At 36.5% G+C, this 13,395-nt stretch overlaps 1 protein-coding gene across 1 annotated transcript in view; it reads right to left on the reverse strand.

The window, feature by feature from the left end:
- Positions 1 to 8,227, reverse strand: part of LOC105749276 (urea transporter 1-like) — a 98,586-nt gene extending 90,359 nt beyond the window's left edge. The window contains exon 1 of the mRNA XM_031946003.1: positions 8,052 to 8,227. Within this exon, the coding sequence (XP_031801863.1) occupies positions 8,052 to 8,123 (72 nt within the window). The 5' untranslated portion in view covers positions 8,124 to 8,227. The remainder of the gene's footprint in view (positions 1 to 8,051) is intronic.
- Between the last annotated feature and the right edge of the window lie 5,168 nt (positions 8,228 to 13,395).

Genomic DNA, 13,395 nt, shown 5'->3' on the forward strand with positions numbered 1-13,395 from the left:
TATGATCTATAAGCTACGTCTTAGTAGAAGATTAAGGATTCTATGAGACAGATGTGAGGAAGGAGGACATTCTAGGCATGAGGAAGAACCCCATGGGCATGAAGGCATGAAGATGGGAGATGGAGCATTACATGTGAAGGGCAGAGAGAAGATTAGTTTGCAGATTGTGAAAAGGGGAGTATGATGAGGCTGGAAAGGTCAGTTGAGGCAAAAGGGTGAAAAACTTGAAAAGATAAAGTAGTTTATATTTTGTTCCAAAGGAAATAGGAAGCCACTAGAGTTTATTAAGTAAGAGTCATGGTCAGATCTGTACTTGAGATGGCGATCAATGAAAAGGTTGTTGAAATCATCCAAGTGAGAGATTATTTAATGACTAAATTAAAGTGGTAACTGTGTGACTAGAGAGAAGGGTACAGAGGCAAGAAATGTTGTGTAAGTAGAAAATGCAAGATTTGACAATTGGTCATATGTGAGGTCAAAGAGTGAGGAGTCAAGCATAACACCAAAGTTATAAAGCTAGGAAAATGGGGAAATGGTGGTATCTTCAGCAGAAATTGAGAAGCTTGGAAGTTGAGGTTTTTTTGGAGGAAAGATAACAATTCTGTTATGGACTTGTTAATATGAAAATGTCTCAGGATATCCAATTAGAAATATTGAGTAAGTAATTGATGCTACAAGTTTAAAGAAGAGTAGTGACTAGGTCTGGATATATAAATCTGAGAGTACTTAGTAGATAGTTGATGAGGTCATTGAGAGAGATGATCAGAGACAGAGAATCAGACAGAGACAGAGAGACAGAAAGAGACAGAGAAATAGAGAAAAAAAGAGATAGAGACAGAGAACGAGAGAGACAAGAGACAGAGGGACAATTAGAACAGAGACAGATAGAGAGAGAGAAAGAGAGAGAGAGAGACAGACAGACAGACAGAAAAAAGAATAGAGAAGAACTGGGTAACAGTCATACATAAGTCACCATCTAGTTAAGATTATGTGCAGCTAGTGGACAGAATACTGTGCTTGGAATCAGAAAAACTCAAGTTCTTTTCAAATAAGAACCTCCTATGCCTTTAAAATAATCCCACTGGAGGTTCATAATACACTGTAATGGAGGCATATTATTAACATTTTTTTCTTTTCTTTTAATAGCATCTTATTTTTCTAAATCCATGCAAAGATAGATTTTAATACTCACTTTGCAAAATTTTGTGTTCCATATTTTTCTCCCTTTATTACCTTTCCTTCCTCTCTAAAACAGCAAGCAATCAGATATAGGTTAAATGGTTAACATTGTTTTTCAAAGGAGAAAATTGAGAATTAGATATTGAGTTGCCTAAGGTCACACAGCTGGCAAATAAATGTTGGAGACAGGATTAGCTTCTAATCCCATAACCTTTCTACTTTATATACTTCAGGGCCTCAGAGCTTTTTGTTGGAATTTTAAAAATATATTTGTATTTTTAGCTAAAGATGAATTTATCGAAATATTCACTTGTAGATTCAGGGCAAGCAAGTATCTATCAGCTTTTCTGATCTGATACAGAGATACAGGGGCATGACATGAAATGCCTAAAAACTCCTCTTTCCAAAACTTCAACATCATGCACAACCTCACTGGCTACTGAGGATTTCATCTCTCTGCAGATGACTCTCAGAGCTATTTGTCTGATCTTCATTCTCCTGAGCTCTAGTCCCACATCACTCACTGCCTGCTTTTCATCTCCATCTGGATGTCCTCTATGGGTCTCAAATTTATCATGTCAAATATAGAATTAATTTTCATTTCCTCAAATTCACCCAAAGGTAGTTTGGTGCCACAGAGCATAGAGCATCAAGCCTGGAGTCAGGAAAACATGAGTTGAAACCTAGCCTCAGATACTTCCTGGCTTTGAGACCTTGAGCAAGTCACTTAACTCAGTTTGCCTCAGTTTTCTCATCTGTAAGCTGGAGAAGGAAATGGCAAACCACTCCAGTATCTTTGCCAAGAAAACCCCAGATGGGGTCATAAAGAGTCAGACATGACTGAAAACCAACTCTATTCTATGATGGTACCAAAAATTTTCCCTTTCTTTTCAATTCCCAACTCCAGGGCCCATGACAAAAATGCCAGTATTTTTGCATTAGCCTTTCAATGTTCTCCCTTTTTCTGTTTTCTCAGTGCAACAGTAATGTTCTCAGAATGCTACTTTATCATATCACTCTCTTATTCAAGGACTTATGTGGATTCTCTATTGCCATCCCTCATGAAGCTTTCCCTGATCCTCCCCAAGTTGTTCATGTACTCTCAATCTTAAAATTACCTCATGTACATTTAAATGTGTGCATATTGTATCCACTTAGTAGAAGGTTGCGTGGTTCAGAAGAAAGAGCACTGGATTGGGCCTGAGTTTGAGCCCAATAAATAATTATTTATTAATTGTGTAACTTTTGGCAGGATACATAACCTGATTGGGTTTCCTCATCTGTAAAATGAGAGGATGATCTCTGAGGTTTCTGAGAGCTCTGAATCTGAGATACTATTGTGTCCCCAGTTATTAGCATTGCGTATGATAACCTTGATCACAGTGAATATTAACACTGTGTAGCACTGACTTTTACTCTGGTCCCACTCTCTGGTTTTCTAAATTTGTCTCCCTCTACTTTCCAATCTATGTTTTCTGCTGCAGGCAGACTGAGGTCCTTGTTTTTGCTAAAGTTGCTGTTCCTCTATCTCCTGACTGGGAGTATTTTTTCCTGCAAGTCCCCCATGTCTGGAATTCTCTCCCTCTTCATCTTTGTCTCCTGGCTTCCTGAGCTTCCTTCAAGTCCCTTCTAAAAATCCCACCTTCTCCAAAAAGTCTTTCCTGAATCCTCTTAATGCTAGTGACCTTTCTCTATGGATTATTTCCAGTTTATCCTGTATGCATCTTGTTTGTATATAGTTGTTAGACTGTGAGCTCTTTGAAAACAGAGACTTTTTTTTTCAAATTTAATTTTTTTTTGTTTTCCCTTCATTCAGCACGTTTGGAAGAGAACAGGAGCTTAAACTTCTGATTTGTCAGAGATGCCATGCTTATGCTTGCTTCTTTTCTCCCTACTCACCTGTTCAAAACCTGATTCAATTTCTAATTCCTCAATAAAACACTCTCAGATTTTTTTTTAGCCAACATTGACTTTAACCTTTTCTATTGTATTTAGAGTCTGTACCTATTTAGCAAGTAACTTTTTTTTCCAGTTATTTTATTTATCAAGATTGTGAACTTCTTGTACAGTACCATAAGAACAGTACCATGGACTTCCTTGTTCCCAACTATCACAGGATTACACACAATAAACACAGAATTCATATTGGTTGATTTAATCACAAAATTAAAATTAGAAGGAGATCTTTTAGTTCAACCATGCTTATCTATGCGATCTCTAATTGTCCTGACAAATGATCACCCATCCTTTTCTTCTCTTTCCTACTCCCCTCACCCCCACTTGAAGGAAATATTTGAGGTTGGATTTGAACTCAGGTTTTCCGGACTCCATGGCTTTTTTTTTTTGGAAGATTTTTAGTGACAAGGGACTCACTACTTCACACCATTACATTTTGGGAAAGTTCTAATTGTTGGGAAATATTCCCTTCTAGTCATCTGTATTCTGTCTCTCTGTAATTTTGCCTTTAGTCCCAACTCTATTCTCTGGGGCCAAGCAGAATGAGGAGCATCTTTTTACATTGATCCACTCATGTTTTTGAAGATCACCATCATGTTTTTCTCTAACTCTTCCCTAAGACTCTTTCTATACTTTCTTACCTCTATGCTAAACATTTACAGTTCCCTCAATAAACACTGGTATGGGATGATTTCCAGTACCTTTATTGCCCTGGCCAATGTCTTTTCTAACTTGTGGTATCCAGAACTAGACACAATACTCCAGATGTGGTATGACCAGAATAGAATACCAGGAGACTATCATTTCCTTCACTCTGTACATGGTGCTTCAGTTAGTAAAAACTAGGTGATATGGTGCATAGAATGCTAGACCTGAAGTCAAGAAAACTTCCTGAGTACAAAATCTGGCCTCAGACACGCAATAACTCTGTGACCTTGGGGAAGTCACTTAACCCTGTTTGGTTCAGTTTCCTCATCTGTAAAATGAGCTGAAGAAGGAAAAGGCAAACAGGTATATGCTAAGAAAATCCTAAATGAGATCATGAAGAATCAGACATGACTGAACAGTGACAACAAAGATTGAATTAGCCTTTTTGCTGCTATATGGCTATAATTTACACTGAACTTGCTAAAACTGCCAGATCTTTTGAATATTTGATGATTGACTTAGACTTGAAAAAGACTTGGTCTTCAGGCTCAATGCCTTTGTTTTACAGATGGGGAAAGAGAGCCCCAGAGAGGTCAAGTGACTTATTCAGTTATACAGATAAAGTTGAGCTGGGATGAATTGTCTTTTGAAAGTCAAATGTTTTCTAAAGGGAGTAGAGGCCGAGAACTGTTTTCTGCTCTACTCACAAATTGTTCTCTTGTTTCTGCTCATTTCACTTTTCATTATTTAATGCAAGACTTTCCATGTTTTTCTAAGATCATTGCGGGATCATCATTTGTTTTTTGATTTTGATTCTAAGCAGTTGGGGTTAAGTGACTTGCTAGGGTCACAGTTTGAAAATATTAAGTATCTGAGGTGGGCTTTGGATTCAGGTCCTCCTGAATTCAGGGCTAGTATTCTATCCACAGCTCCATCTAGTTGCTCCTAATTCATCATTTCTTATAGCACAATAGTATTCCATCATAACCATATTCCAAAACTTGTTAAGCAATTCCCAAATTGATGGGCATCTCTGCAATTTCTAGTTCATCACCCCAAAAAGAACTGTTGTAAACATTTCAAAACATATAGGTTCTTTTACTTTTTCCCTAATCATCTTTGAAAATAGACCTAGTCTTGGTATAGCTGGGTCAAAGGGTATAGATATTTTAATAGCTTCTTTGGTTGGATTAGTTCATAATTCCACTAGGAATAAATTAGTATCCCAATTTTCCCACATCCCCTTAAACATTTATTTCTTTTCTTTTCAATCATTTTAGCCAATCGGGTAGATATGAAATGACATCTCAATGTTTTAATTCATATTTCTCTAATCAATAACTTTTTTTCATATAACCAACAGCTGTTTTGATTTCTTCATTAGAAAACTGCCTGTTCATTTTCTTTGACTATTTATCAATTAAGGAATTATTCATATTCTTATAGATTTGACAAAGTTCTTTATATATTTTATACATGAAATTTTTATCTGATAAACATAAATATTTTCCTTTTTTTTTTTTTTTTTTGGCTTTTCTTCTTATCTTGGCTACATTCGTTTTATTTGTACAAACCCTTTTAAATTTAATATAACTGAAATGATCAATTTTACATCTAACTTTGCTTTCTGTCTCTTATTTTTTTATAAATTGTTTGCCTATCCTAAAGTCTGGTAAGTAAAATGTTTCATATTCTTCTAATCTTGTAAAATCTCTCTTTGTAGCTAGGTCACATAGCCATTTTGATCTTATCTTGGTAAGTAGTATAAGATACTGGTCTATTTACTCCTGACATATTGCTTTCCAGTTTTTCCAACAATCTTTACCAAATGTATTTTTATTTCGAATTCTTAAATCTTTGTATTTGTTAAATACAAGATTATTATATGTATTTGCTGCTGTAAATTGTATGTCTAATTCTATTCCATTGATCTACCTTTCTATTTCTTAGCTAGTATCAAATAATTTTGATGATTACTACCTTATAATGTAGTTTAAGATCTAGTACCATTAAATCTCCTTCTTTTACATTTTTCATTATTTACTTTAATATTCTTGATTTTTTTATTTTTCCAATTCAATTTTGTTAAATTTTTTTCCAATTCAGTAAAAAAAAAAATGGTAATTTAACTGGGATGGCATTGAATACATAAATAAGTTTTGGTAAAATTGTTGTTGTTGTTTTACTATATTGGCTCTGTCTAACCTTAAATAATATTTCTTCAATTATTTAAATTTAATTTTATTGGTATAAAAACTTTTTTTTATAATTTTCTTTATATGGTTCTTGAATTTATTTTTGACAAGAGTGCTCCCTGGTATTTTATACTGTCTAGAGTTATTTTAAATGGGGTTTCTTTCCTTCCTTCCTTCCTTCCTTTCTCTACCTCTTCTTGCAGAGTTTTGTTTGTAACATATCGCAATGCTAATGATTTATATGGATTTACTTAATATCCTCCTACTTTGCTAAATTATTGTTTCAATTAACTTTTTAGTTGAGGATTTGCTGAGTGCACCATTATATTGTCTACAAAAAGAGATAGTTTTATTACCTCATTCCCTATTTCAATTCCTTCTATTTCTTTTTCTTTTCTTATTGTTATAGCTGGGGTTTCCAAAATAATAATTAATAATTATAATTATTTATTAAGGATTGTGCTTCTGAAAAAACCCTACCTTCATTTCCTAATTTGGATGTAGCCTTATTTGCACTAATACCCTCTTTTTTTGGTTAATTAACAGCAGAATTAAAGGTTTTTGATGTTGGGAGGGACCTTAGAAAACATCTATTTCAAACCACATACAAAAGAAAAAAGCCTTCCTGACAAGTGGCCATATTCTAACCTCTTGAGCACTTCTAAGTAGCAGGGAACTCATTTCTTCTGAAAAAAGCTCTTGGAATACATTAATTTTTCCCAGTAAAAATAACTAGCATTTCCCTTCAAGGAATGTCAAATGAATTTTTTAGGTGGCAAGATGTAAAAGGAAAACAGCAGTTACTATGGAAAATTGTTAAGATATTTATTAGTACCGTCTATTTTATTTCTTTATATTTCAGCCCAGAGCAGTGTATATATTGACCCTAATATGTGACATAAAAGAGAACTTTGTGAAAAAATTGCACCAGACATAAGTTTGACCCTCTTAATCATTTTCTAAATAGAAAAGTGCAATTGACTTCAGGGAATGCTAATGGAAACCCCAATATCACTATACAGCACAGGAGAAAAAGATCATCAAAGTGAAGGTTTCTACCATCTGGTGATTACATAACTTTACAGCCTAAATCTTACTTTATATTACATGCCTTTATACACTCTAGGTTCTAGCCAAATTGCACTGTGGCTGTTCCCATATGCTAGTGCTGTGCATCTATAATGTCTCCCACAATCCTTGGCTTTCTTCAAGGGTTCAGTACAGAAGCCATCTCCCTTCTAAAGGCTTTCAGTTATTAAGAACCCTTTTCCTTCTTCTATTACCTTGCACTTACTAACTTGGTTACACTGTCCATCTCCACAGTAGAATGTAAATTCTTTGCATCCAAGAACCATTTGTTTCTGTAAGAACTTCTGGCTTTTCTTAATGTCTTGAGAATAGTGAATACTTAATAGATCATTGTTTGTTTTAATATTTATCTTTACCTGTGATTTCTTTAATGTCAGGAGCTCTATGGAAAGGAATTACCTTTTACCAGTGTAGCTCTATATAACATGCTATAAAATAATAAGACCAACTTAGAGCAAAGATTCTTAACATCATTTATGTCATAGATTCTCCTAGCAGTCTAGTCAAGTCTAAGAATGTTTTAATACAATTATCGAAATACATATCTTGAAAGTTAATGGATCCCAGTTTAAGAACCCCTGTTTTAGCTGCCTCAGGCACTGAGAAGTGAGCTGACTTATCTAGTGTTAGAGAGCCAATATATATCAGAAGTAACACTTGAATCCAAGTCTTTCTGTTGCCAATATTATTCTCCATTCATCTTAGGATCTTGTAAGCTGAGTTGAATTACAATTATATAGCAATGAATACTTTTAGAAGCACATTCACGCCAGTTTTACAGATGTTTCAAGGGCAGCTGGCCACATAAACATCAAATATAGCCAGGAAATATTTAAATTACCACAAAAAGTAAAGGGGAGTGCTGTGAGATAGTGTCTTTCTTTTAATTATTTCACCAATCTCCTTTTCAACTCCTTGTCCCCAAGGTATAGTTGTCTAACCTTAAATCAAAGTGTAGCTATCAATCAGTAATCAAATTCCTACCTCTAGGTGTTCAAACCACACCTTGTCAGGAATGCTTTTCCTGGGTCCAGTTAGCCATGCTTTGTCTTCCATCCTCAAAAACAACTGGAGGTTTTTTCTTTGCCACAAAGCCTTAGTTAGTTCTCTAGAAGAGAAATGGGTCTGCTCCTTTCCTAGCTATCTATCCAGATGCCTAAGACTGTACTGGGAATGGTTAGTTTCAGAGGAGGTTCACATGAAAGGGGGAGGGCAAAAAAAGGGAGAGCTAGATAAATCACAGCTTGTACTTTCTACTCAAAATGAATAGCCAGCTAAAAGGACAAAGAAGTCTCAGAAAAGAGTTGGAAAAATGTGTACTCTTGGGGAGGAGGGGCAGTCCCAACCTTTACCTCCAGGAAGGAAAGGAAGAGGTGATTTAAGTATTTGAGTCTCAAGTCTTTAGCATTAGCTACAGAACTACCCATCTGTCACATCCTTTATCCCACCCTTTCCTCATTCTTCTAGAGGACAAAATCTTATGCTTAGTGGCACCTGAAAGATATCCACACTTATTTATTCCCTTCTTAAGTAGAAATACTTGCCCTAATCTTTGCAGTTCTTAAAACATCCTTCCCCCTCATTTTTTCCCCACTTATCACTGTTTCTTTTAGTCTATCCCCAGTGGACCCTGTCAATGCATTTATCAATATCTCTTTGCTCTCACATTATTACCATCATAGTACCATCATAGGGGGAGGAGCGGAGGCGTTAGATGAAACTGTTGTTTATCTATTGAATGACATAGTTCAAAAGTGATTTGGAAAAGTACAAAATGAGAATTGGTTGTGTCCAACTACATATACATTTATTTACAAGAGAGATTTCTATCTGGAAATTTGGAAAGGAATTAGTAGGTAGTGATTGCTACACAATGTCTACCCCCCAAAACAAACAAACAAAGAAACAAATACAGTATCAGTTGTTGGAATCCTTACAAAGTGTTAAGTCATTAGAATTGATAGAGACAATAATTATCTAATTTAGCATGGTTCAGTATGATTGATCTGATCCTACAAGGAGATGTTATGGGCCAGAACTTGAAACAAGGTACTAAGTCAAATTAAGGAAACAATGGTTAAATCTAGTTTAGCACTGATTTAATCCTACAACAAATAATGGTTTCCCAGTGATATAATGATTGGTGTGTACTCAGTGTACAACATATAAGCAAGAAGCTTTCAAGGCCAAGGAGCACTCTGGGAGACTGAGAGCCAGGAGTGAGTGGAGGCGACAAAGGACAAGCTGCAAGAGCTCTTGGAACCGAGGAGGGAGAGAGGCCTCTAAGAAAGCTAACCGGGCCCAAGGAAAGAGACAAGACTTGGAAGGAGAAAATAAACTTTTGGATTTTATCAGCTGGCTGTATTTGAGGTGATTATTACACAGAAATGAAACTAAGGCTGCCTCCAGAAACCTCCCCAAGAAACCTGCTCCCAGAGAGAACCATCATATATTATAGAAAAAGAAGAGAACACCACATTTTGGTGCCTGAATGTGGGACTGACAGGACCCTGATTCCAGTGGAAAAGTCTCCTCAACCCAGAAATTAGGGTGAGTACAACAAAGAAATTTTGTTAAAAGAGTTAAAGTAGAATTTCAGCTAAGATGGGATAGATGTTTAGAAAACAGCCTTCTGTTTCTGTTCAAGGAAAATGTTTAGAGACAATTTCCAGACTTATAAAAAATCAAGGTTTAATTATAACCTGGGAGTATATCATTGATCTTTTAAAAACTGTACAGTACACATCTCCTTGGTTCTCTACGGAAAAAGAATTGGATCCAAATGAGTGGAAATTAGTAGGAGAGCAACTAGGTACATACTACAATTCTAATCCAAACTCAAATTTCCAAAAATACACTTTATACATACAATTTAATACAACTGGCTATAAGAAATTATATAAGTGTTAGAATGAAGAAAAAGAAGAAAGAGCAGGAAGGGAAAGTGCCAACTAAACTAGGTGGAAAGGAGGAAGAATCAGATAAGAATGGAGTTAAGTACAATTTTGAGTGTGATACTTCACAGCAGGAGAAATTAGATCATTCCACATCTCATGACCCTCCCCCCTCAATTAACCCTTCATGGGTGGAAGGAAAAGGAGGAGGGGGAGAGGCAGAAAGACAATCAGCATCTCCTGTAAAGCAGAACATGACAAGATTAGAAAAGCCATTAATTAAGGCAAAAAATGAAGAACAAGATGTATCTGATTTTATAAATGCATATCCTGTGATTGAAGAGCTTGACTCTTCAGGTCAAAAAGGGAGAAGATACACTCCTTTCAATTTAGAAAAAATTAAGGATTTGAAAAAGAGTTGCACTCTTTATGGGGCTACATTCTCTTACATGAAAATGTTACTAGATAATTTATCTTATGAAATCTTAACCCCGAATGATTGGAAATCCATAGCTAGGACATGTTTAGAACCTGGACAAAATTTGTTGTGGCTTTCAGAGTTTCACAAATTATGTAGGATTCAAGCCCAACACAATAAACAAACAGGAGCTATTGTACAAATCGCTTTTGACCAACTAGTTGGTGAAAGTCAGTACGGAGAGAATTCAGAATACATTTATTATCCCATACCAGTGTATAAGCAAATTTCTAAGGCTGCAATAAAAGCTTGGGGTTCCCTTCTAGGACAAAAAGATCAAGGGGAAGCCTTCACAAAAATAGAGCAAGGTCCCAGTGAACCTTTTGCAGATTTTGTGGGACATTTGCAAACAGCTGTAATAAGAACCATTAGAGATAATGCAGCCACAGAAATAATGACCAGACATCTGGCTAAGGAAAATGTCAATGAGATTTGCAAAAGAATTATATGGGGACTACACAAAGATACTCCTTTAGAGGAGATCATAAAGCGCTGTACCACAATGGGCACAAATGCTTGTTATATCCAGACTATAATGGACATAGGAAGACAGGGTCCCTCTTGACAAGGGACTTCTAAAGAAACTCATAGATGCTTTCAGTGTGGAAAAGTTGGACATCTTAAAGCTCAGTGTAGATATGGAGATAGAGTGAGAAGACAGGGTGAGAGAAAACCCCAAACCCTATGTCCAAAATGCCACAAGGGTTTCCACTGGGCCTCAGACTGTAGATTGACCCAGAGAAATGAGAGGCAGAGCCCAGCTCCTAGATATCATACAAAAGACAGATGGGCATGATAGCAGTTGAGGTTACACCCAGAGAGTCTTTAGAAGGTCAGGACTCTGATGTGATCAATCAGCCTAAAAGTAAACACATGGCACAAAGAGATTACATGATCAACCAACAGAAAAGCAATCAGGATTACAGTTGGGGAGAATACAGGTTTTTTAACGCAACAGGGCAGTGTGCAAGGCAAGCAGCTCCAATATAATTGCCAGTTGATAAGGATTTCTCCTTATCAGTGGTAAATAGAAGGGAATTAGATAGGTTAACTGCCTGGGAGAGAAGGTTTGCTTGTGTTCCTACAGATAGAGAAGGAAACAGATGGAGGAGGCATCAGATGGGTGCTAACAAGCCATATTCGCCTTGTCCATCAGAGAGAAACAGAAAAAGAGAAAAACCTCAAAACAAAGGAGAAGATTTAAGAAACATTTGACACCGAAAGAGCATGGATGATAATGAGACTGTTAAAAGGACTTTAAAATCTTCAGGAATCACTGGATTCCCTAACAGAAGATGAGACTATTTTGAGGATTTGAAAACCAGCAGGAATCATTGGATTTCTGGAGATGAAAAATTGTTGACAGACTATTGCAGTACTTCAAAGCTAACAGGAATTATTGGATTCCTGGCACATGAACTAATGGACAATGGATTCTAGGACTTGTGGACATGTATAAATTCTCATGTTGATTCATGTTATTTGTTACATTACTACTAGTCTGTCCTATATTGCTATGTGCTTATGTAATTATATATAATACCTCCCATATTGTTGAATCTGTGTATATCTGTTTCAAATGAGCCCCTTTAGAAACCTGCTAATCTGATTTGATTTCCCATTTACTTTGGTGTGCTCATCTCTCTTCCTGAGATATCAGGGAAATCATGGGAGGTCACCACCTTCTTTTTATGGTGTTTTCACTTCTTTTTTGAGCAGTCAGGGAAGGTGTGATCACCTTCTTTTTGGGGTTCTCATCTCCTTGAGAAGTCAGGGAGGTCATGACCACCTTATGTTCTAAATCAAAAGAAAGCCGGAGATGTTGGAATCCTTTCAAAGTGTTAAGTCATTAGAATTGATAGACAATAATTATCTAATTTAGCATGGTTCAGTATGATTGATCTGATCCTACGAGGAGAAGTTATGGGCCAGAACTTGAAACAAGGTACTAAGTGGAATTGAGGAGACAATGTTTAAATCTAGTTTAGAATTGATTTAATCCTACAACAAATAATTGTTTCCCAGTGATATAATGCAATCATTGGTGATTGCACCACACACTTGGTGTGTATTCAGTGTACAGCATATAAGCAAGAAGCTCTCAGGGTCAGACACAGAAGCCCACTCTCGGAGGCAGAGACAGAGTCATTCCATATTCCACCTTTGTGCTGGCTGGAGACATTTGGAGGGAGCTAGGGGCTGAAGCTCAAGACTTAAATAGGACACAATAAAGGACTGGATTTTAACTCCTGGCTATATTTGGGGTGATTATTATGTTGAACTGAAACTAGGCTGCCTCCAAAGAATCTCCCCAAGAAACCTGCTCCCAGAGAACCATCATATTATAGAAAAAGAAGAAGACCACAATCAGTAAAAAAAAAAAAAAAAAATTTGAAAATGTACAGAAAAAATTCAATTCCCAAAGTGGACACACAAAGCTCTTTTGTTTCTATTTTGTTAAATTTAACATCCTCTCTCTCTCTCTCTCTCTCTTTTTCTCTTTCTCTTTTTCTCTCTGTATCTCCTTCTCTCTCTCTCCCTCTCCCTCTTTCCCTCCCTTTTCCTCTGTCCCTCCCTTTTCCTCTGTCCCTCCCTTTTTGAGAAGTGGGTGGTCCTATTACCAAACCTGAAGGGAGACCTCAGAGTAGAAGACCTCCTGACAAGCATTGCAGCAAACTTTTATCATGAAAAACCACAAAAACCACAGTACCACCTTAACCCACCCTGTTCCTGTAGACCTTTAATTTTATTGGCTGGGCCCTTGCCTGCAGGGAATAAGGAAACTCATAGACTTCCTACAAAGTATTTTTGCAAGGGTCTGACAAGAATGTTGTCACATTATTGCAAAAAGGTTAGTAATTTCCCGAGAAATGGGAGCTGGGGCCCTCAGGCTTCAATTCCGTTAATAAACTGTCTCTGAGAGACTTCCACTCAATGTCCCACTCAATCCCTCCTC

This window comes from Sarcophilus harrisii, chromosome 1, assembly GCF_902635505.1.
Source record: "Sarcophilus harrisii chromosome 1, mSarHar1.11, whole genome shotgun sequence".
In the NCBI taxonomy this organism is placed as follows: Eukaryota; Metazoa; Chordata; class Mammalia; order Dasyuromorphia; family Dasyuridae; genus Sarcophilus; species Sarcophilus harrisii.